At 47.1% G+C, this 24,913-nt stretch overlaps 1 protein-coding gene across 2 annotated transcripts in view; it reads right to left on the reverse strand.

Moving 5' to 3' along the window:
• The window catches only part of DDRGK1 (DDRGK domain containing 1), a 38,859-nt gene extending 19,720 nt beyond the window's left edge, over positions 1 to 19,139 (reverse strand). For both annotated transcript variants that reach the window (XM_080588820.1, XM_080588819.1), the window contains exons 1-4: positions 18,983 to 19,139; positions 12,737 to 12,895; positions 3,630 to 3,736; positions 1,601 to 1,702 (exon numbers count right to left, since the gene is read on the reverse strand). In XM_080588820.1, coding sequence (XP_080444946.1) covers positions 1,601 to 1,702; positions 3,630 to 3,736; positions 12,737 to 12,895; positions 18,983 to 19,106 — 492 coding nt within the window. In that variant the 5' untranslated portion in view covers positions 19,107 to 19,139. The remainder of the gene's footprint in view (positions 1 to 1,600; positions 1,703 to 3,629; positions 3,737 to 12,736; positions 12,896 to 18,982) is intronic.
• Positions 19,140 to 24,913: the final 5,774 nt, after the last annotated feature.

Below are 24,913 nucleotides of genomic sequence, written 5' to 3' on the forward strand. Positions count from 1 at the left end.
TAAGCCAAAGTCTTGGACCCTGTTATGTACCCTGGTGTTGTAGAACTGACATTCTCCTCATACAAATCAATTGCTGAAATTTGGGAGCCTTCTATTGATGAAAAGGGAACAAGACAGAGTTCAAGAAATAAAAGATTTTTTGGAGAATAACCAGAGTAAAATGTCCCTTGAAAAAATAGATCGTATCTATGCGATCTTTCATATGTGCATAACGTACGGAAAAAAGATTGTTAAAAAATGTCTTTATCCCTCAACAGAAGGGAAAAATGTCTTTTCTTCTTTTAAAATGTTATCAACAACCCACCCCACTTATACAATTCCTGCTTAGAACAAGTTAAAATAAATCTGCTCACAACACAGCACAGACAGATCTCCATTCACATGTAAGTATCATGGAGAATTCACACTGAAAGCTGGCGGCCCTACTCCCCTGGGACAGCAATTATTCAGCACAGAACACCTTGGTCCTCGCCTCCAGAAGCGCTCTGCAGAGCTACCACACAACTTGCTCAAGCAGCAAGGAGCACAAAGCTCCTTCCTAGTTCTCAGCCAGTAGCACTGATGCCTAGAATACACAAAGCAGCTTTGAAACAGGTTTGCCACCCCCACTGATGAAGATATTTAACAAAAGTACTTCAGTCGCACAGGATCTGTTTTTCTGGGTCACTCCTGCTAACACACACCTTGACATACGCACAGCTTAGAAATCTTTAATTGTGAAGTGCATGCAAATGTGTTTAATTAGAATAAAATTGTATAATTTTACATGACAGTTGCAAAATCGGTTGCTAGCGTCTTTCGCTTTCTGCCCTGCTGGTTACAGCTGTCAGGCAGGCAGAGCTAACGAGCATCAGCAACCGGCACAAGTTGCAACATGAGAAACTTTATCACGGGTGTAATCAAATACTGCAAGCGGGGCCCTGCATGCTTGAGAAACCTCCATCCGTGGAGGCATTCAAAGCTTGGCTGGACAAGGTTCTGAGCGACCTGCTGTGACTGGACATCACTGGAGCAGGAGGACAGACCACAGCACCTCCAGAGGTCCCCTCCTACCTGTGCTATTCTACGATTCTGATACCCACGCTTCTATCAGTCACCAAGCTGGCACCCCCGGAACTTCTCCTGCAGTTTGATGCAACTCCTTTCTTCATATATTCGCCCTGAGACAGATCCCAGACAGACCAACAGCCAATTTTAACAGCTATGTTTGTCAACGTAACACGTTGACCACCGAATCTGCCACTATGGCATACAGCTGCAGCAGGCAGGCTGCTGGATCCACTGCCAGGAGAACGGGTTTCGTTTTGCCCTAGCCTCGACTGCGGGCGAGTCCTCGCTGCTACACGTGTGTACTGGTGTTTGGAGCGGGGGCTTTCACTTCTGCCAAGCACCTGGCGGAGCAACGCTAGGACCTAACAGCTGAACTCACCGAGCATTACTGCAATTCATATAAAACGGAGCAATAATAAAAAAAAACTAATAAAAGATGTATGCAATAGTATTGAAAACCAAAGGGAATTCTGATTAGAGAATTTACAGAGAAGCAATCTCAAAGACCAACTTGGTTAGAATTTCCATCTATAAATACAACCAATCCCACCTGTCGCTCTTCCTCGAGACGTATTCTCTCCTCTTCTTTCCGCCTTTCCTCCTCTCTCTTTGACTCAAGTTTTTTCCGTTCCTCTCGCTCTGCTTCTTCAGCCTTAAAAAAAAAAAAGTAGCGTTATGCAAGAGAAGCTTTAATCCTCCTGAATATAGATTTTGTAATTTCATATTGTGAGACCATGGGGAGTTTTCTCACTATCTTCCTGTATGTATCTTCCAGAATTAAAAAAACTAATAAAACAAGTAATTATGATTTAACTTCTTTTCCCCCCAGACCTTCAAAATACTTAATATTGTATAAGTTTTAAAATTACCCTTACATTATCTGCTTCTCAATAAGCATTTTCAAGCTGGGTACATGCATATGAAATTATTTGTATAGAGATATGAGGGAATGACACGACTTTTCCCTTAAAATTTAGTTACAATAGACTGTAAGGTGAAGAAAAAAAGGAGAGTGGGATAATCTATAAAACCAAATACATTCAAACTTTTATCATTAACCTGGGAGAATCCCTGAAAGAAGATGTCTTGAAATCATTTTACTATTATTTTAAACCAAACCTAGCAAAGACAGGTGTTTTTTTTTTTTTTTAAAAAGTGCTTAGGGTCTTTTTTTAGAGATTTTTTAAGTTGTTTTTAGCCTATTCAGTATACTTAAATTTGAAAATACGTTAAGAGAACAAGCAGAAGGCATTGAAATGGAGGATTTGTGGCTTTGAATGTTTCAGCAAAAAAGACCTAACCAAGGAATTTATTTGTCTACATGGGAAAATAAAAATCAGCACATTCTAAAATGAAAAAAAAAAATTCCTCACTCTACCAACTGATGCTTAACTAGCTTCATTCAACTTTGCTCAAATTTTCCACAAAAAAAGAGGGTAATTAAACAGAATGAATACGGAAAGTAATGACAAAATGGTTAGCACAGAATGAGTGAGAAAAGGATCGTAATGGAAGCTTATATAACAATCTAGTTTGTTTATTACCAACCACCCTACCTACAGAACACACCGGTGTAAAGGAGAAATGGCATTTAAACTTCAGGTTACTCTAAAATTCTCAGCATGGATCTCACTGGCTTTGTTTGGACCCTCTACATATTAGAAACGTAGTCATAAACACTTTTATTTTTTTTAAAAAAAGATGCATTCAGTCCATTGTGCACTTCACCTTCAGTTATGCAAAGGCTGTTTCAGGGCTGTTCCCCCTTCTTGCAACCCCACGTTCCCCCTTACAGAACAATACCGAGTTTGTAAAAGAACAAGTAGAAAAACTGGAAGAAATGAATGCGAACTTGCAGCCATCCACAAGCACACCGCAGAAAGTAAGTTTCAGAAAACCTGTTGCCTCCCTGGAATTAACAGCAACGTGGTGGGCAAAATTGAAAAAAGAAATGCAAAAGTATTTAAATGAGTAGTTTTACACACTTTACATTTAAGAACAAGCAACCGAAAAGTTCGTGTGCTTGCTACGTACACTTTGCCTCTGTTTAACGGCCAAATTTCAAGCAAAAACTGACAGCACCATAGATTTCAGCAGATTACAGGGTCTGCTTTTCATCTCCCCACCCTCCAACAGAACAGCAAACGTGGATAAACTTGTAGGGAGTCCTCCCACTAAGAGAGCACATGAACCACTACTCACAACTGCCCACGGCTTTGATTGCAGACCCAGTCTTACAACAATGCTACGTGGGCTTGAGAGCTGTTTTTTTTTTCCCCTTAAGGGCAGACAGCACTGACATTAAGCTGCAAGCCAGTGCAAACAGCCAGTAAAGAGCATCCAGGAGTAACTCCTTTCTCCTCCCCATGAGAATTCCAGAGAACCTAGTAGCAAGCCAGCGAGTGACAGCCTTGAGATGTGACATAAAAAGCTCCATTTATGTTTTTAAAACAAAACCGTAACAGTTGTAGTGATCATGCTGCCTTTGTCTCTCCTGGGTGTCTGTTAGTACCAGTTCTTAACCAAGCATCACGATTCAGGCTCTGCTCTGGGCTTTATACGTGGCAGGAAATGCTTACCTCTCTCTGTGCTTTCCTGGCTTGTTTCTCTTCTAATTTCCTCTGCTTCTTTGCTCCAATTTTCCCAGATACCTGAAGTTCTGGCACCTCCTCAGCATCGTCTTCCTCTGCAAGATGGTGTTAAAGAGCAAACAACAACATTTAGATCATCTGTGAAAAGCCCGTTCAAGAAACTTCACTGCTTCCTAGGAAAGCAGCAGCAGATGGAAAGGAGACACACATGTATTTCAGACAAGACCTATTAGATGGAAAAAGGCAAAAGAAATTCACACAGAACTGCCAAAGCCACAAAGTCAGAAATAACAAGGCAACACTCACTCAAGCCAGAGGTAAAAATGTACTTGATATTTTGAAGGAAGACTTCTACAAACGTTTCCTGCTTTCCACAATTAGAAGATAAACTTTCCCTTACATACCGACAACTGTTAGCGCATCTTTACTGCTCCTCACCCAGCTCCAGAGATCTTCCCTCAGCTCAGCACAACTCATCCATCCAAAAAGGGGATTTCAGGACATGCCACTCATCCACTGGTTGTAGCTTGGCATAACTAACATTTACAGGAGGAGGGAAAACAACCCTGCAGCGCAAATTTTGGGCTTGACTGCAACAAAATTATACACAAATAGCTCACCGTTGTATGACGAGTGGTTGTTCATAAAGAGGATTTCTGCAGCTGTGGGATATGAAAGGTCGTGCTCAAATGGTGAGCAAATGCGTTATGTTCCTGCTCACCTTGGGGCTAACCAAGGCTAAAGAGCTTTAAAAAGTCATTTCCTTCCCTCACCGCCCCCCCCCCCAAATATTTAGCGAGCATTTGGCCACGTTATTCACTAGTGTAAATGAGTCCTTGATTCTTCCACAGGAGTACTGCAGACTGATCGCAGCATTCAAAGAGAGATCATCCACTCTTTATCAAACCCCACACAGCTGAGATTCTCCCTCCACAGACCACAGTCCCTTTTTTTTCCCCCCTCCTTTTTAAGGAACCAAGAGAAATTGCTATTAAAGAAGCATACGAACAACACTCACCCTTCGTTTTATATGCAGAATTAGGTTTGAAACACTTTTGTTTTACTAATTCCAATACACAGCATGGCGCTATGGTTAAGCCACCGAGACACATCAACAGAAACAAGTGTAATTGAGAGCTGTGTAGGTGGCTCTCAAGTAATTTAGCTGTTTTCAGGATATGGAAGTTAATACGAGGCAGGCTCGCTAGCTTGGGCTTCAGAGGAACGCTGGTATCTGATTTCTGAGATGATCAAAAGGGTTCCCCCTTCCTCCACCATAACCGAGTGCAACAGGGACACTCAGAGTCGACACAGTTGCTTCTATGATTTTGCTGAACCTTAAAAGAACTTCATTTTTTTTTTTAAATACTAGGCCAAGGGGAGTTCCAAACACAACGAGAGCACAACCCAGCATTAGCAGGCAGTACTCCTAATTCACAGTTTAATGCAGGTATTCTTCTTTACAGCATTACTTCTGGAAAACATCACAAATATAAAATGCTATCTATGATACTATTCAACCCAAAGCTCTGAGTGCTTCTCAGATTTCATCTACATTAAAAATACCTGAGCCAGAGGTCAGGCAGAAGCGTAGCGAGGCACTTTTCCAGTCCTGGATCAAGTATGCCTTTGTTCAGTAACATTTGCTTTCCTCTTCCTCCTATTTTTTTTTCTAGTGGATGGGATCGCATCGACCAAAAGCCAAGAGGCAGCGATGCAGACGCAGCCCATGATTCAGTCTGGCATGAAAGGTCAACAACGTGCTAAACCTGGGTGCAATTAACACGTGCTAAATAAACCCAAACACGCTGACAAGGGTATAAGCTCTTGGCACAAGGGCTTGCTGAATCAATTAGTTATTACAGCACAACGGCTGCACCAAAAAAAAAGCAGGGTGGCTGCTGCACAAAGCATCCAAAACCAGAAAGAAGTTATCGATTTAGCTACAGTCACTTTTTTACACTCTTACCGCTAACAATAGCAGACCTGAGAGGGGTCAGTCCGCGGTACTTCGTGTGCTTCAGCTGTGATGCGAGGCCTGTTGCATTAATTGTCCTCACGTGTTATGAGAGCAGCTTGCCACCCACAGCAGTGGGGCTGACCAGCCTGCCGCTGTACTCGCTCAGGAAGCCTAACATCAGACATCTCTGTACTGTTGAAGCTAAAAATTGTTTTGTTTGAAGGGTGATTTTCTGTGGTGCCCTGTGCAGCTCGTCTGATGGCTTAAAACGTGGCAGCTCCGGGACGTACGTGGGGCTGTGGCAGGAAAGGGACAGAAGTTTAGCGCTCCACATTTGACACAAGCAGTTTTTCAGCAGGGACCTGTTCCCAATTCTTTATCAGTCAGGTAAAGAACACCAGACCTCAAGGCACACAGAACCCTCTTCACCCGAACTGCTCGCGTGTGACACGAGGAGACACCTGCCATCAGGGTCTCAAGATGCTCTGGACCACCTCTGGAGAGTTCAGTGCAACTATTTCTACATTTCCAGAGCTTGCGGAGCATTCCCAGCAGCTCCCAGCTCTGAGACAAAGCAGCAAAGGTCTGACTTACGGTGCCGCTTTCACACCACCACCGCATCCTGATTTACACAAACTGGTGGCTAGCTGAGCAAAACCCACGAGTTTTTCCTTAGTTTCTCCTGAATGCTTTGGACATAAGAGGCAGGACAACAAGAGAGTTAACAGTCAAAACAGATGTCTGAAACTCTTGAAATTTAGAGTCCTTTTTAAAAATACTTCCAAATATCATTAAAAAAAGAAAGTGTACTGGAGTGCTGATGTTCTCTATCAGGACAGGAATTTACCAGCTACCGTGTACAGGATATGCAAAAACTCCAAATGAAATAACCCCCATCATATATTTTGGTTGCCCTTGACATCGATATCAAAAATCCCATCTTGCCTCCTCTTTAGTTTTGGAAGTTTTCCACCAGAAAGGATGTTGCTACTCACACAAAGCTCTTTGTGCACAGCTAGCTGCTTGATTTACTATTTACACAACACCTAAAAAAAAACAGAATAGGAAAAAGGGGGGGGAGATGCCAGGCAAAACAAATGGTTCATCCTGAGGACAGAAGACATATGCGTGCTGTAAAGATCGAATAGATGTACGACACCAGCTACTAGAAGGGAATCAGGCAGCCATATGGAAAGGTGTGGGCATTCTCGAGCAGCGCAGCGCTGCAGTGGGACAGCAATAACTTTATTTTTTAATTCTAGTGGCTGTCCAGCTCAGGAACCAAATGAAACATCCGCTTCTTAATCTGAAGCCACAAAAATCAGCCTGTGCTTAGGCCAGAAAAAGGAGAGTAAACAAAGGACGTTAGCCCCTCCGAGCAGAACAAGTGACTTCAAGCTCGCTCTTAAATCAAGCCATATGGCATAACTGAGAAACCACACACCTACAGCTCCTACACGCCATCTGCACTCGAGATGTCTCAAGGGCAGAAACACGCTGTGGATACTTTGATAGCACCGAGTCTTTCTGTATGAGTAGGAGCAAGTCAAAATTAACTTCTGATTTACCAGTGAGGGTATCAGTAGTCAAAGTTTAACTGTACTAGAAAGGTTTTTCTACTGATTAAGCACTAAAATTATTTCAGTTATGTCTATTAATATAGTTCTAGTACCAGCTGTTTCGCGGGAACACCATGGGACCACAGCAACGTTTACAACTTGATAAAACTTCCCGATCTTTTAGCCAGAATATGGGGAGATGCAATATGACATGAAATTAGAAAAAAAAACTGCTGCTTATTCTGGCAGATTCCAGCACAGACACATTCTTACGTACACCATCCACTACTAAGTGGATATAAAGATTATAATTTAATATTATTTTCCCCCCCAAACCAGCACAAAACATTCATGTAAGATCTTTTCAGACGTAAGATTTGAATGCTGGATTTAGATGCTAAGAAAAGCAGTAATAGGCATTGTAACAGGGCCAATTACTACGTATTTTAATCTTCTAAAGACTTCTTCTTTCCAATTTTGTGATTTATTTCTCAATAGCCATTAATACTTTTAAAGTAAAACACGTGATACTGATGCCCAACTTTTGCCAAGCAGAAGACAAGAGGACCTTACAATTTAATTTATGTTGGAACAAACGGCTTTTCCTTATTTATTTTTTTCTTATTTTACAAGCTAGAGGCTACGATGGGGCTATCAAAAGCTGTTGGCTTTAACATTATCAGTTCTGTGCAAGTAAAGTCATTAAATTTAACCCGACATTCACTGTGCTGGGTGTTCCTATACCTGTGCTCTGATGTACAGGGCTGAAAAGGCATGCAGATGTATTGAAATTTAACATTTACGAGTCACAGGGCCGCCAAAAGCAGACAGTCTGTAGTTTACTTCAGTTAGGAATAAAAGTTGTTGATTAAACCAGATTATTCCTTTGGTGCAGTCCCTACTTTGTTTTAAAATACATATTTGAAACATAATAATGCACACAAAATCCCATTTATTTTATTTTAATTTTGCAACACGGGAAAGAACTGACCAAATCAGCTAAAATCAGCTAAAATCAGCCAAATCAGCTAAGTTTGTGGGGTGTGAAGGTGAGTGCCTTCCAAAAACCAAACCCTTGTCCTTGGAACCGTGGCAGACAGCTCGGGCACATCCTTCTCTTTCTGTTTCTTTCTTCTCGTTTCTCTCTCCACCAAGCTCAGCCTCGCTGCTGACAGCCACCGAAGCCTTCCACCCAGAGGATGCCCAGTGGTCTTTGCTCTGCTTGGTGGTTTGGAGATCGCTATCACTTCTTAAAGCAGCCTTTCTTTATAACTGCCCTAAATCATGGAGCAGTGACACTTTTCAGCCCACGTTCCTCCCCTCCCACCCCAACCGGCCCCTCCACGGGCGTCAGCAGCCGGTTTTCACCCACGACACCACTCCAAGTGACAGAAAACCAGGACTGGAAAACCCGTGCCCCCCTCGCTGGCTGACTAACAGCCCTTGGGAGAAGCAATTTGCCCGGGCACGCCTCTGTCTCTCCACAAACTCTTTGTACCATGCGCTGAGACAAGCAGGTTTTCTCACTACGTGTCTATACAAAGTCGCTGTCAGAAATAATGTTTAACAGTCCCTCAAGCAAAGGCATTTGCCTCGGATCATCCTCCTCGTTATTTTTACCACGGAAGGATCAAGGCGATCCAACCACAGCTGCTGTTAGAAGTTCATCCCTGCAAGTTTCTTATGGCCTGATAGGAAACTGCAGCCCTAAAGCCTTTACTCCGGGGAACTTTCTGCTCCAAGAAGTAAGAAGCAGCACCAAGGCAGGTTCCTCCGTCACCTCTGAGCTCCTTGCAGCCTTCAAGGCACCACGAGCAGCTTTGGAAGTGCCAGCTCAGCTCCAGAACCAGACGACCGCTTTCGCTGCACATAAACAGCAACCAAATAAAAGCTGTTGACAAAACGCCCCTGCGTGCACCAAAGGCGATTAGAGTCCGAGTGGATGCACGCAGAACATCAGCCACGCAAAACCAAGAGCCAGAGACAAGGGTCAGGCAACAAATAGATGGGATAAATGGCTCCTGCTATTTATTTTCGCTGCTGCCTGCCACAAACAATCCCCAACCTGACTCCAATTTATCCCCTTTCCCTCCCTAGCTCGGCCTCTCCTGCCCTAAATGATTAACGCCTGAAATCCACCCCCCTTTTATGCCTCGCAGTAAGTTTATTTTTGTCTCTGCTGTAGTTAGCCCCACAAAGCCACTTCTGTCTGGGTTCAATTTAAATTAAGCCGCACCAGAGCTAACCAAGCCTGCTAGCTGGGATATCAGAGGCGAGCTAACCACAGGAACACACAACTCCAGCACCGACCGCTCTCCTTCCAGACTCAGACTGCAAAGGGAAAGGCAGAGAGGCACGTTGTAGCAGGGCAGACGTCCTCTGAGGCACGCAGATCTGTACGGCAGTCTCCAAGACTGCCCCAGGGTGCAGGAAAGACAGCAGTGTGATGACTAGAACGAAGCTGGGCGCCACAAACCAGCCAAAATCATCTTTCTAAGCCAGCCAAACCCACCTTCCTAAGCCTGCCTGCAAGTCGCGTCGGCGGAACCCAGCTCAGGGGGTCTCAAGTCATTTTGAGAATTACTTTGTCACCAGTTACAAACATCTCCCCGTCAATCTGTGGTCATGGGCCGGTATTAATAGACGCTGGTATTCTCACAAGAGGTGACCTTATCGGGTCCTCTGCTAACCACTGAAAAACATTACTCAGCCAAACCGAGCCAGCGTGGGCACCCGGCGAGCGGGCTGCCCCCACAGTGCAGCGCAGCCCACGTGGAAGCCGTGAATAAGGAGCCCACACGAGGCGTGGGCTGCAGGTCTGGTAGGAAAGTCAAGGCTTTTAGTGCTTCCCCCTCTGCTTTTTCTGTCTCTACCAACCTGCAAGTCATTTAGGTGCCTTACCCCACCCAAGCTACAGGAAGAAATTACAACCTGATTTAGCTCTGCTCGCAATGTGTAGAGATTTGAATATTCAAAACCATCATTTGCTATCCTTGTTCGTTTTAAATGACTCCTCCTTACCCAGAATTGCAAGTAAATAAGATTTCGACTACAGACGGGACAATTAAAAGTTTCTGAAGTTCTGCTCCTGCTGCCAGTTTTTGTTCCCCCTGCCTCATTATTCCAAGAGAGATTTTAGTTCTGCCACAACTTAGCACAGGCAGCAGAAACTGCTAGTTTTTGTACCCCCAAAGCTTAGGCTTGTTCTGGAATTGAAATCTGATTGTTAGCTGGAAAAATAGAGAACCCTCACCCTAACCACAACTCCAAAGCCTGCACGAGTTGCTTTGAGATGTTTCCTAGAGTCAGCAGAACGGGCTCCTGGCCAGCAGAGTGCTCTGGTGGTAGCAGCAGCTCCCACCTGACAGCGCTTTACGGCTGTGGCAGCAACACGGATATGGCCTGGAGATCCTCACGCCCTTCCCGAGGTCTGTGCCAGGAATCTTGCAGGGAAGCGGCGGCGTTACGCCTGCGCTGACCTAGGGCACACATCAGGATGGCACAGAGCAGGATCACGCAGCTTTGCTCAACGCTAAACACAGGCTCGGGCTGGAAATCCCACACAGGGATCAGAAATGTATTAATAAAATTGTTGTAACAAATTAAGAAATAATTTGACAGTGAAAGAAAAAAAATCCTCTCCAGCTGCAGATGCCTGGAAGCCTTCTGAAGCACATTTAGAAGGCAGGGCTGACGAAACCAGGCGGGCTCATTCTCAGCTCTGCCAAATAACTTCGAGTGCCCCAGCTGGGCCCATGCTGTCTGTGACTGAAAACCACTGCAGGCACCCCGAGCTCTCTTCTCATGTGAGCCAACTGATTTTTGTTACACACAGAACACTCTGCGAGTTGTTGGGACAACTCGCTGTTTCAGCAGGGTAAGTGGAGGCAGTAGACAAAACGGCTCCACGTGGCAGTGACACAGCGAAAACGCACGTGGCCCCTGCCTGGAGGAAACAAATCTGGAAGTTATCCCAGGCCCCTGCCACACACCCACAGAGTGGGCTTCAAAACATGTAATTCATCCTTCCTTAGGTGAAAAAAAAAAACAAAAAACAAAAAATACTCTACACTAATACAGGCAGCTCATGCCCAGGCTAACGGCCGTGTAGCAGACCCAGTCGATCTGTATCGGAGGGAGATAATCCCAAATAATGCTGCCACGAGCCATTCTGCACCTCAGGGCAGGATGAGGGACAGGAGCTTCTCTCCGCAGCTCTCCCGCTGATGTCTGTGCTCACTCCCCAAAGGCTTTGGTGTTACTGCTGTGCACCAGTGCTATGGCACTGGGAGAAACCATCCCAGCATATGAATGGGGAAAAAAAAGCACAGAAACCATGCAGAAGTTAGAACAAAAGAACAAGAAGTTGTTTTAATTTAAAAAAAATAAAAATAAACAGAAACGTCATCTCAAAACTTCATGCAAGAGCTGTAGCACTTGCATCTGATGTACAGCGAAGCTGCGAAAGAATTATTTATAAAGCCCAATGACACAGACTCTTTTACAGCTATGGTGACAAAGCAAGATAAGCCTTTTCCTTTCACAGCTTCACTGTCGGCCTTTGGCATTGAAACTTTTGATGCCTGGAGTTTAAGGGGAAAGCTTTTTTTGATTTCATTTTCCTCGCAGGACGTTATCACATGAAAAGAGAGAAGCAAAGTTGAAAAGTTCAGGCCTGTCAATTTTCCATTTGTGCAACCGTTGGACACGACCGGCTCGGAGAGCACGTTTACCTGCCAACGTGAGCGGAAAATGAGCTTCTCTCAACTGCAAGACAAGAAAAGCCGGGGGGGGGGAAAGAACAATTATCTCCTAATCATGGCCTCACGCGAATGTGTGCTCAGCGTTTCCCACCCAGCGCAGGCCAAAACCATCACCCTGATCTCCACTGCAAGTGCGAGCGAAGCAAGGTCCACTTTTACCTACACCTGAGTGGAAACCCTGAGCGCTTCACCCACAACCTGAGAGCGAGAGGAGTCATGGTGATAACGTCTCCGAAGAGTAACAGAGATAATGGGTGAATTTTCACGGGAAGAGTGAGTGGGACTTGCGGGGTACAGAAAGGTGTTATTTATTACCATTTTCTTCTCTACGACCACGCTAAAAATACAGCTATTAACTGTAGGTCCTGCACAGGAACGGAGGACTCGCTGTCAACAATCTGCTAGCAGCGAGACAAAATGCTGCAGTCTGGGGTGATCCCAGCTAAGCAGGCTCGGTTCTTGTCACCAACTGGATGGCTTCTCAGAAAGCAAACTCCAGATTTTGCAGAGGTCAGTGGGGAATTAATGCTCCCCACCACCTTGCACGATAGCAATACTTTGCTACTGCTTGATATTTTAGTGCAAGGTGATGATTTTAGTTACCCAAATTTAACCTGCACGGCTCTGAGGAGATACAAAAGCAGTTTCTAGTAAGCAAGTAACGAAATTAGAAAGCCAAACAGATCACAGTCAAGCTGCAAATGATTCCCAAGCTGCTAAAACCAAGATTTTTCTTCAGGAGCCAACTGCAGCCTAACATCCGCTGCTCAGGTCCATGTCGATGGCTGGAAGACGAACTGAACCAAACTTTACCTTCCGCCCACTCTTCTGCCTGCTGTGCTCTCCTCTGGGCCAGCAGCCGGTTCCCCATGTTCCTCCGGCGCCTCGGCATCCCGTCTCCCCGCTCCTCGACGTGGGGCCGAGGTCTGGCCACTGCCGTTGCCGCCGCATTTTGCTGGGGTTCCTCATCAGCTGCAAGAGGGAAACCAAATCGGTGAGAGCGCTGTCACCTCGGCTTGCTACAGCTGCCCTTTCACCAGTCAACTCTGGCAATCAGAAGTACTATTTTCTAATTGTACTATTAGATACTATTTTTATTTATTTCTTTAATACTATTTACTAAGTGCTGTTTTCTAAATGACAGAAAGTCTCTCCACTCTCGTGGTTTTGTTCCTGAGAGGCAGGAGATACCTGCAAGTTGCTTTCCTGTGACTAAGAAGAATCATGCACCGATACCAGTCAGTTTTGCACCACTGTACTGACCACTAAAGAAAATACTACAGCTATGTGCTGCTAATGTTTGTCAGACCACATCCTCAAAAAAAAATAAAAAATCCTTACCCAAATTGTTCAATAAATTCCTATATTTGATCCAAATAATCTGTTTCTCCCTTCCACCTGAAAATATTTCCCTTTACATGGTGAGCCTGGCGGTCATTTCTGACTTACAAAAGGCAGGACCCAGAAGTACTTCTCTTCCCTTCTACAGTATTCAGATTTTTATTTTTTTTATTTTGCATTTGCGCCACATAGCAGTAGATTCATCTGAATTCAAGCCTGGCTGCATACTTGTTTCACTATGGAATATGTAAATCAGCATACCCGAAACTAAACCTGAACAGCAAGCAAGAACCACAAATTACAGGCACACATAGCCGAAGACACGGGGAATCTTCATCCTACCACACCGATCTAACATCTCCAACAAATCCACGTGTGGAAAGTGAGCGCGAGCAGAAATCAGTCCAGAGCTCCAAAGGTCCCTGCAGCTCCTGCTGCCACCCCCTCTGCATATTCTTGTTGTTAATTGAGATCTGACAAGCGAGGAACAGCTGTGGGACAGCAAGAGAGCAAGTGACCGACCCGTGGGCTCGCTGCAGAACCCCACAGGTTCTTTTTGAGACCTCCACGATCCCACTGCTATCCACTACGGTACTGATGCCAAAACGATCTGATGGTGATAAAACATCACCATCCTCGATACCCGCTTTGCATATCCCGTCGATAAGAGTAACTGATATTTGTGTATGCTGTTACTTGCTTGGTCCTGCAAAGAATTAACCACTAGGGCCTTCATTCAGCTCGGCATTCAAACAGTCTCCGAAAGCTGCAGAACATTTACTTAAACCTGGGACACATTTTTGTGCTTGGCTGGATTCTGTGATGTCCCAGCAGGAGCACAAAATGCTCTCCACGCTCAGCCAAGTCTCCAGCATCCGCTGATCCAAACAATGCCTTCCTAAAAAAAACCAACACCCTACTATCAGCATATCTGCGATCAGAAAATAACATTCATTATGACTGCATCTGCATGACGATCAAAGGTGCGCTTGCAGCTCGTCTCAGGGTATCTCAACCAGCTTCAAAGCAGCAGACGGCGGTGCTGATAACAACACAGCTGCAGCAGCCCCGAGCTCAGCACAGGCTGCAAAGCAGAGCACTCGGGGGAAGCATTTGGCCAGCAAAGCCATCAGCAGAGTTCAGGATTGCTGCAACCATGCTGCGAGCAGTCCCCCAGCAAGCGCTCAGCACTAACTGCAGCACCGTGACATCTGGAATTGAGTCACTGCGCTGTCACACTGCTGTCACCCTCCCGTTCCCATCCCCTCCTTCTGTCTGTCGACCAAACCGGGTCCGTAATAAATTACAGCGCGTAGGCTCCAGGGATCAAATCGTTTTGCTTCAAGACTTGCCCAGGCTTATTTGTGGCATGCTAATGATTATTCTGAACGCTGTTCAGCAGGGAGGGAAGCATTACGCTGCAGAACAGCAGCCTGCTTACTTGGGACATTACTAAAGTGCCAGAAATTCTCTTAGTCTGCAAAAAGAACCTCTTATACACACGTAATATTTCTCTTAATGCATCCTTGAGATGCCCTGCCATTCAAACCTCAGCATCCTTTCACCTGAAAGCTTCAGTCTCGATGCTAGTAACTGCCAAAGGTGGTCCTGCACAGCGCACCAGCTGCGAAGGTTTAACGCTCACTCATTCTGGGGCTTGGTTTGCGTTCCCATCATCCTGTGAAACAGAGGCCATTGAGCATTTTGTAAGGGAGGAACCTATTTATAAGCCACGCGGTCATTTCAAGCTGAGGTGTTTACCCCTCACAGAGAAGAGCATGTGAACAAAGCTATCTGTTTCCTCAATTTAATTCTCTCCAGGTGACCTGACAATTTCTCACAGTTGACCAGTGTTAACAGGGCTCAGAAGATAGTTAAAAACCAAACCAGAAACCAGTCACCAAAGCTGACCCATAGAATAGAGAGATCTACAAGGCAGTTGTTGGACAATACTTATCTTTTTAGCCCTCCAGAGCACTCAGACTAACAGCAGAAGACACCTATACACCACAAACCGTCATTTAGTAGAAAAAGGTGTGCTTTACTACATCTTTTTTTCCCCTCCTGCCTACAGCTTCTGTTTGCAAAGCATTCACCCGCACAATCACCTGAAAAACACGAAGGTTAGTCCTGGCATTTCTTCCCACCCTTCACGAGGAGGAAGAAAAAAGCAACATCTACGTGTAACATGCGTGTACCCGTCCGGTTCTCCAGGGGCCAACGTGTCCACGTGGCTCCTGTCCTCCCAGCACCTAGAAGGCTGGACGTGCTCCCTCTCCCCCTGCCTCTGCTCTGGAAGCATCACAGATGACTAGGGCTGAACACAGAGGGTGTGACTGGCGGTTTCAAACAGCAGAGAGAATACTCTCAAAAACCCTCCTGTTCATATTCTCAGAACTGTCACATTTGAGGTCAAGAATAACCTGCTGGCAGGTCAGACCCTGATGTTTTTCCCCCTACTCCCGCAGCGCAGGGAGCGGTTGGGCCGCCGCGATTATCTGGAGACACCTCGCTCTTTGTTTTCCTGTAGCTGCAGAGGTCGCAGACCGAGCGGCACCCCAGGCTAGCTGGTTCACGCAGCCATTAGTCACCCAAGAGCCGAGCAGGCTTGATACAGAGCCACCCCAGTGAAACTCAATGACCGGCGCTATATAGGTCAGGCAAGCCGATCCAGGAGCTGCTTGACGGTTTGCAGAATGGCAGGCCAGTCGAAATTAATTAGATAAAGCCCTCAATTAACGGGCATTACAAACAAACAAGAAAATTCAACAGACGTCTGGAAAAATGGACGGGGCTTCAAAGCTCGGTTCAGCTTTTGTTCTAAGCTTTAGGTTCTCCGCTCTGTGACTCAGCCTTTCCAAAAGCAGGGAACACCTCCTTCCAGGGGACAGAGGTTCGCTGCCGTGCTGAGAGGAGCTCTGCCTTTTGAGAAAGATCAGCACAGAGCACAGGCTGTAGCTGATTATTTCACGCCACTTGTCAGTCAGTGCACAGCAGCAGCTGTGAGACCGTGGTCACGCTATCGGAGCTCTTTCTCAAAGAGAAACAGAGCAGAACCCTGCTCTGAAAGCAGAACTCTTTCCTAAAGTGGATGTGAAGCACGTTCATTACAAAGAATACCGAGAAACCTTTCAGAGCCCAGACTTCTTCAGACCTCACTTTACATCCCCCCAGCTAGAAACCTGCTCCTTTCTGAAGCTTTGCAGATTTCCACTTGCTCAGAGCAAATACATTTTCCCTTGATAACCTTGCGGCACGTTATCTTTAGGTATAACAGATAAGCAGGTCCACCAGCGTTAACACCTGGGCTGGCAAGTTTCGAGGCAGTCCGTCAAGACACAGCTCCTGGCTGGTGATCTCCCTCGTCCCGCAGCGCCCAGCGGGGAGAGCTCCACCTGCCGCACCCTCACCCGCCGGCCGGACTTCCTGCCGCCGCGCCGGTGCCTTTTACCTCCGCGCTAACCTGACCTGCGAAATTTGATGAGAAAGGGATTCAACATGCAACAGGTGGAAGGAAGCCTGCTAGGTGTCCCTGAAGAGGTATTTTTGCCCGGCGCTGCTTATCGTACCAGGGCATGGTCACAACAAGATACGCCACCCATGCGTTAAGGGCAGCAAGGCTGCGTTTTTTCTGTTCTCAGCAGACAAGCCCAGGCGTGACAGCGCTGGAACCACTGTGCTGCTTGAAATGACCTCTCGCAAGATACACAAAGTTACAGGATATACCTCTTGCCATCATCAGCCTCCCACTTTAGCTAAAGCAGTCTGTTCTACAGCACTTTGTAAGAGCAAATCTGTAAGAGAGAGCATAAAGGGTCATCATCACCGTGCAGCCCCAGACATTACGAGGAAAGAGCGAGCTGCCACCCGTTCTCTAGCTCAAACTTCCCTGGTTTCACGTCCTTTCCATGCAATACGACAGGTTTACCAGCAGAACTGTAGCAGCTTCCACTTTCTACATAAGAGATGGGAAAGGGAAAACAAATTCCTGGTTAAGGCTGAATTTTGCAAAAATTTAAATACCCCACGGCCCCAGTGGTTTTGAGAAATAATTTCTGTTGTGCAAGGAGAATAAAGTCACCCCCACAAACTGAAATTCTGTGGAGAACTTCAAAAAGGTAGAAATCAACACATTCAGGTAGCATATTTTCATAAACCATACAATAAAAATAGGCAAGACCGATTTGAAAGTATCAAAAAGATGCCACTGAAAAAGCAACTTCAAAACAATCATTCTGAATCTAAGCTAATTTTAACCAGGCTGCTCAAAAATAGCATTGAGGCTTCTTGAGAATTCAGATAATTTAAAATGACTGTTTGGCCTTCACTTCAGTTAGAATTTTATACGCTTGAAAAGAAGAGAAGAAGAAATCCTCCCCAGCTTCAAAGCATCTGATTTGCCCAAGTCACGATACGAGCGAAGCTGAGGAAATAAAACATCGCCAGCAGCCTCATTTCTCTGGGACATTCATCACTTGCTTTTACCAGAAGCTCAGCTCCAAGTAACCAGAAACCAGACGAAATTTCATCAGCTTCCATGCTGCTGAGAACGAAAGATTTAGAGCAGGTCTGTACAAGAAACAGCGTGAAAGAAATATGCTGGAAACTTCAGTTTTTAATCCGTAAGAACTGGTTTTAACACAAAGTCCTTACCAGCACATGCTCTTGCGGTAGTATGACTATGTCTATACTGTTGGTTTTTTACCTTTAAAAAAGAAGAAAAAGAAAAACAACTACCCATGCTACCTCACCCCCCAAGACAGAACCCAAACACCAAAACCAACCTGAAACAAGCAGAAAACACCCCAAATTCTGGAACTAGCGCTAGTGTATAACCAAAGGCTTCAGTGGCTGTCCTGGCTAAACATCTGAGTACGAGTCCTCGCAGCCAAACAGTTTCTCTTCGTTCCCTCTGGAAATGCAGCCGTGCCGGCGAGCTTACTGAAGAAATATCTGACTTCTTTCCCAGCCCTAAAAGCACAGAGCCTGCTTCCCCCACAGCCCCAGGCCGCCCAGCGATAAATCAGCGGTGTTTGGGAGCCTGGAAGTGCTGCATCATCACGTCCCCACAGCGCGGGGCTGGCTGGGGAATGGGGCAAATTCTGCAAAATCTGGGTAACGCTGGCTGGGTGTGAGGCAGGACGGGAGGCCCTGCGGGTGCGTGAGAGGAATATTGACTCCACGCTTGGCTGGACGCTTGGCAGGGTGCTCCAGGAGATCCCAGGGGATAAAACAGCCCACAGGACGAGCTGGGGAGGGATCCTATGGAAACCTTTTCCCCTCAGAGGTCTCAAAAGGAGCTCGCCAGGCTCTGAGGGGGGAACCCCAACACACTTCAACGCCGCCCCCAACGGTCCTACAGGGAGCAGCGGGGCCGAGCCGCCAGCAGGGGCTCCCTACAGGGGGGCTCCATGCGGGGGTAGAGCCTCGGGGGGCCGCGGGATCCCAGGGGATCCCCAGGGATCCCCAATAGATCCCCCCCCCCCCCCTTCCCTCAGGGGAAGGCCTGAGGTGAGGCGCTTCCCCCCCCTCACGGTCGCCATGGAGACGCCCCCTCCCCTCCCCGCGGTCGCCATGGAGACGCCCCCCTCCCCTCCCGGCGGGAGCAGGGCCGGAAGGGGACCGGGCCCCCCGCAACGGGGCGGGGAAGGCGGGGGGGGAGGGAACCGGAGAGGCCCCGGGGCGGGGAGCGGGGGAAGCCCCGGAGCCGAGACCCACCTGCCCCGGGCCGGCGGCGGAAGCGGGCGGCGAGGAAGAGGAGGGCGGCGAGGAGAGCGGCGGCCGCCGCCAGCAGCAAGGCGTCCATGCCCAGCGCCGGCCCGGCCCGCCCCGCCCCGACCATTGCGCCCGTGGGCTGGGGGGGGGAACGAGGCGGGGGGGGACGGGACTTGGTACGGGCCGGAGCTAGCGCGGGGCGGGGCGGGGAGAGGCGGGGCCTCGTCAGGGAGGGCCTGAGGCGGAGTCACGGGATCACAGAATAATAAATAAATTAAATAATAATAAAGGCTGGAAAAGCCCTCCAAGATCGTCTGGTCCAACCATCCTCCTACTGCCACTGTCACCCACTGAACCAAGCACCACGTCCAACCTTCCCTTGAACACCCCCAGAACGGTGACGCCACCACCTCTGTGTCACGCTGTCCCTACACCTGACTGCTCTTTCTGAGAAGAAATGTCTCCTCATTCCCCACCTGAACCTCCCCTGGCACAACTTGAGGCCATTCCCTCTCGTCCTATCACTAGTTTCCTATGAGAAGAAGCCGACCCCCAGCTCCCCGCACCTCCCTTTCAGGCAGTTGCAGAGAGCAATGAGGCCTCCCCTGAGCCTCCTCCATACCAAACACCCCCAGTTCCCTCAGCCGCTCCTCACAGCACTTGTGTCCCAGGCCCTTCACCAGCTTTGTAGCCCTTCTCTGGACACACTCCAGCACCTCGATGTCCTTCTTGTACCTAGGGGCCCAAAACTGAACAGCTCGTGTTCAGGCGAGCATTGACCAACATCCCCAGATCCTTTTCCTCTGCCCCAAGCCTGTAGCACTGCATGGGGTTGCTCTGGTCAAAGTGCAGGACCCGGCACTTAGCCATGTTGAACCTCATCCCGTTGGCCTCTGCCTGTCGATACAACCTGGTGGTGTCTGCCCTCAGGGTGGGAGGTTTGCGAAGGGAGGTTGTTGGTCCAACCACCCTATTTAACACAAAACCGGCACGTTGCGAGCTGTGCCCAGGCTGCTGCTGGTCACAGAGAGGAAGATGAGGGGAAAAAACTCAAAGTTATGAGGGAAAATCACTTATAAATGAAGGCCTGGCTGTAGGGTACGACTCCCCACCAACACTGGGGTCACTACTGAGATGTCTCCCTTGTTGTTACACCGGGGTGTAAACTTGCCTTGTACCCCTGAGGAGCTTCTGTCCTCCTTTCGGTGTGGGGGATGTAAGGGAGATAAAATGTGCTCAGGCTGGAGCTGCCTGGCTCTGCAGCGCTGAGGTAGCTGGAGAGATGCCACGGTGATATGGCCTGGACCGAGTCAAGTTTGCAAAAAGAGATGCTGACGCTGAACCTGCCCGTAGCTACTTGTCTCACGTAGTAAACTGGCTTAATTCAGTAAAACTGCAGAAAACCGGGCTGCCCAGAGGAAACTTTTTTTTTTTTTTTTTTTTTTTGAGGTCAGGTTTGCATCGATCCCTGCAGAGCTAGTGCTAGCTGGGCGGCCTTTGGCTGTGGCCCAATAACTGCTCTAAGCTCATCCAATGCCGATGTGCAGCCAAATGGAGGATCTGCCTCCTGTCAGTTCCCTTTGCTCTGTGACCATGCAATACTCCAGAGCACGGAACATGTTATTTATTTATTTATTATCTTATTGTTTGTTTTTTTTTTTTCCTGCATTTGTTTTTTAGCCAGATCAGAACGAGCATCGACATGAGAGAGATTGCAGGAACTTGGAGCTGGGGGGTGGAGAGCAAACTTCCCCCCCTGCTTTAGGAAGTCAGCCACTCTTAGACCTGAAACTTTGTTGGGCTCAGCCCCAGTCCTTGCGTGAGCGAGGAGAAGAGTATTTTAGGTTTTACTGGTTTTGACTTGCATTGTGGTTATAGCATTCTGACTGATCCAGCCCCTTCTTGCCTTAGATCACTTTAGTGTAGCCTATTAAAATTATTTGTGGTTGGAGGGATTATGTTTTTTTTTTGGGGAAATGTTTTAATGAATTGAAAATGGATATTGAAAACTATTGGACGTCTGGACATAATCAAAAGATCTGTTTGCTAATTAGTCATACTGTGGTCTACAGCACTGACTGCACATCCCATCATGTGCTTGAGATAAATGCAGATCTGTCTGCCACAGAACAACCGGATATTACTAAGAAATTTGGTAACAATATAGAACCAGCGACAGAGCAGAAGGTCTCCAAAAGAAACTGAACTATAGGCTGAATGTTTTATTGCAAAGCTTTATTTTAATAATAATTTTTCAAATCTCATTTTGAAGGACAATGACAGTGCTCCTTTGTTAATGCTCTGCTCAAACTGAGTTCTCTGTGGTCTGTTTCCTTCTTACCAGGTTATTCTGCAACTCACTGTTTGGTCAGAGAGGATGCTTCTTCTGGTAACTTTTGAAGCACTGGGAAAATTGCACCTATACATGATCAGATAAATTACGAGCTACAGCTTTCCTGGTGGTTATCTTCAGTGTATGCTTCAGTGGACGGTTATTTTATATCTTGTATAAGGGTCAGGATTGGTTTTAAAAATAAAAACTGACTGACTGAATGAAAAATGTCTATTTTCCTTCCACACTTTGCCTGCAAAATTGAAAAGTGGAGACTATTTAATGGAAGTTAAAAACACTGGTATTAGTTATTTTATCTGCAGAATATTTCACTTTTCAGTAGCCAAATGCTGAATAATGTGTAAATCCTGACACAGATGGAGCAAAATGTGATGAGGGGAGTGACCCTGCTTTCTAAGACGAGTCATTTGCCTCAAGCTCCTAACATCAGATAATTTTTGAATTTGAGATAATGCAAGAATACATGAAAGTAATACTTGGGGCTAAAATAGGGTTTGATTATTTCCTCCTCTCTCAAGTGTTAAATAACTTTTTGACAGAGCTAAAGCTATAACGGAATCACTTAATCAAAATTAATTTTGATTAGAGATCATCCTAAACGTCCTAAGAAATATGGCCGAGCCTTAAATTAGACATCTGGGTAATCTTTGCTGTCCCGCAGTCCTGTATCAAGTACAGTGACACTGCTGAGAAAACAGCAAGCGGGCAGCGGCGTGTGCTTTGCACCAAGATCATCGCTGGAGGGTGGGAAGCGATGGGGAGCCGTGTTCTCACAACCTGCCTGAGTTCAGATATACGCACGGGGTAGCTCGGCCCCAAGTGCTCTGGGTGTGCAGGAAGCCTTGTCCTGGAGCCACACACTGTCAGACACCAAGGAAAGCTTAAATAACGTGGCCAGGAAGAAGTGTTATTACAGTCATTTTACTTTTGTTCTTGTCTGCTTGCTTAGCAGGCTCTCATTTCTGCTTTGCTTGTTAGCAGTGGCTGTGGCACACGTGGAGGGAGCTGGTGGCTGCCAGATATTGTCATCATCCAGCTAACGACCTTGGTCCGCAGCCAGCCCTAGTTTGTGCGAGTGGTACGTGTTTTATTTGCTTACATGGTCCCTACAGCCTTCAATAATGCGGTGATATTAAAGATGTGATGTCATCCGGTCCTCTTTGGGCTGCAGAGCTAGAAGATGAGTTTTTTCCTGTAGGTGTCACCGTTATACCGTGTAGAAACAGCTTAAATTCTACAGGAGATGAAAGAGAATCGCTTGGTTGCTCAGCTCAGTTTGTGCCGCCTGGGTTTGTTCAGAAACATTTTACATCCCCGGGGCTGTATTTCTCAGATGCCTTTTTATATTTTCCCTAGTTTAGATCTGGAAAACTCCCTCCGGTTCTTTTAATAACCGTGGACTTCTTGAAGGATTTGGGGGCTGGCTCCCTGCCGAGACACCAGGGAAATATATGTGAGGTGTCGGGGCCGCATGAGGGCTGCGATGGGCCGTGGGTGTTAGCGAGTTAAAGGACCCCCAGTTGGAGTACGACTCGTCCCACTCACTCTTGCAAGTGCTGCACTACGGTGGGACTGTAGTAATCCCAAACCTGCAAACCCAAGCGATTTCCTCAATCAGCTTGTGGGTGGTGCTTGATCCCGAAACAGGCAGTTTTGTGGGTAAATCTGGGACTTCTCAAATTATTCCTTATTTTGACAAAAGGTCAAGCAGCACATTCCCTCCCCCTCCAAAAAATGTCTCATTTTATACAGGCATTATATACATTTTTGTGAGTGATCAACGCTTTGCAATACCACCATCCATTAACCCAGCGGGCAGTGCAGTCTCCGAGGGTCGGATTCAGTAAGTTTACGGTGGTGTCGTGCGTTGACGTCCGGTAATGAGACTCTAAGCAGAGGCAATCCAGCTTCGTCTGTGCTGATAAACGAAGTGCAGCCAGGAACGAAATGTATCCTGAGCCCCGTGGCCAACTGGCACAAAATGCCCTCCTCCTCGCTACTAAACCTTCTTGCCTTCCAGAAGAGGGCGGCTGGATGCAAATGGAGCGCCGGGAGTGGTTCCTGGACTGTTCTGTGCGTTGAACCATGCCTGGGAATTATCCAGGAAAAAGCAAATTAACACCCAAATTTATGCTGGGGAACTTTCTGACAATTTTCCCACATGGATGATTGCTTTCCAGGGCTTGGGCATGCCCGGATTTACAGTATGCCTGTAACCTTTGTGTAAAATATATTTCCGGAGCGAAAATAAGGCTTTTCTGCCTGCCTGCTCCCTGCCACTTGGATGGGTATGTCTGGTGTTCTTCCAAGTACTCGCCCGTAAGTGTGTTAGCGAACGGAAACGTTTCTGGATCCGCTGCTTTGTGCCAGTGGGCACAGAAGGTCTCCAGCACCTTCCAGGAAGCACTCAGCAGGCTGCAGGATCGGGTTCTGGGAGGCCTGCGAGTCGGTGTGCCAGGGTTGCTGTGTACTCAAGAAGATCTGCGGACGTATTTCACAGCTGCGGGGCAATGAACGGATACCTGTACACATGGGGCTGAACACTCAGGACCAGGGTGCAGCACCTGATAGCTCAGCACCTCCCCAAAGCCTTTGAAGAGCCACGGCTCCACTGCCAGCCGAACCCGCTCCCACCCTCTGGGCTTGCGGGACCAGTCTTGGTCTGCTGGCGCTTTGTTCTCCCTGCTCCGCTTGGATTTCTTGTTTAAAGAGAAATAATATGGCTTGGAGATGCTTGAGATAACTTTTACATTTACCTTAAACAGAAAAATCTAAATAAAAGAAAGAAGCCACCCTGGGGTTTGTCCTGCTGTGTTGTGTTTCACAGCAGCTCCTTTCTGCTCTGCAGGTCTGAGTGCCTGGCCTGGTCCAGCCACAGCTTCTGGGGCAGGTATTACTGGCTGCGAGATGCAAGAAGTGAGATTTGGAGATCAGAAAAAGGCTGGGCAAAGATTTGAGACAAATAACGCCAATAAAAATATAAACGTAAAAGCCGTCCGGTGAGGCTAAGGATTTCCTCGAGCGGGTCCTCAGAAGTACTTGGGGATGGAGACCGCTGTGTTAATAGAGGATTAGAGGAAAAAACACTGGAGAAGCAAAATCCCTGAGGCTGAAATTCGGAGGCTTTCCTCCTGCATAGGCACCGAGCTGGGGATTTACCTCTCCGCCGTGACTCAGCCCCGTGCGGTGGAGCCCAGCAGGCAGGGCGCTGGGTCAAGCTGCAAGGGCAGCGTGGGTGAGAAATGATTCTCCAGAATTTCCTGGTGAGCGCTGAAGCAAAACCAAGAGCTTTCAAATGTTCCTTGGTGCACAGCGAAGCCACGCAGGGTGTGTGGGTTTGTGTGTCCTCCTCCGTAGCCCTGCCTGATTTCACACTGGGGCTGTCCCTGCTTGATGCACCAAAGCTGGTGGTTCAGAGCACATGGTTGTGCGTGAGCATCCTTCTAACAATTCATCCATGTAGTTTTCTTCATCTCTTTTGGCTGTAAATTATATAGGATGGCTCCTATCTGAAGTTTAACGGGAGTAGAGGTGTTTCCAGAAAAGAGGTTGTACTTCTGGAAAGCTTTCTGCTGGAAATC

This window comes from Anser brachyrhynchus (genome assembly GCF_964034855.1).
Source record: "Anser brachyrhynchus genome assembly, chromosome: 4".
Taxonomy (NCBI): Eukaryota; Metazoa; Chordata; class Aves; order Anseriformes; family Anatidae; genus Anser; species Anser brachyrhynchus.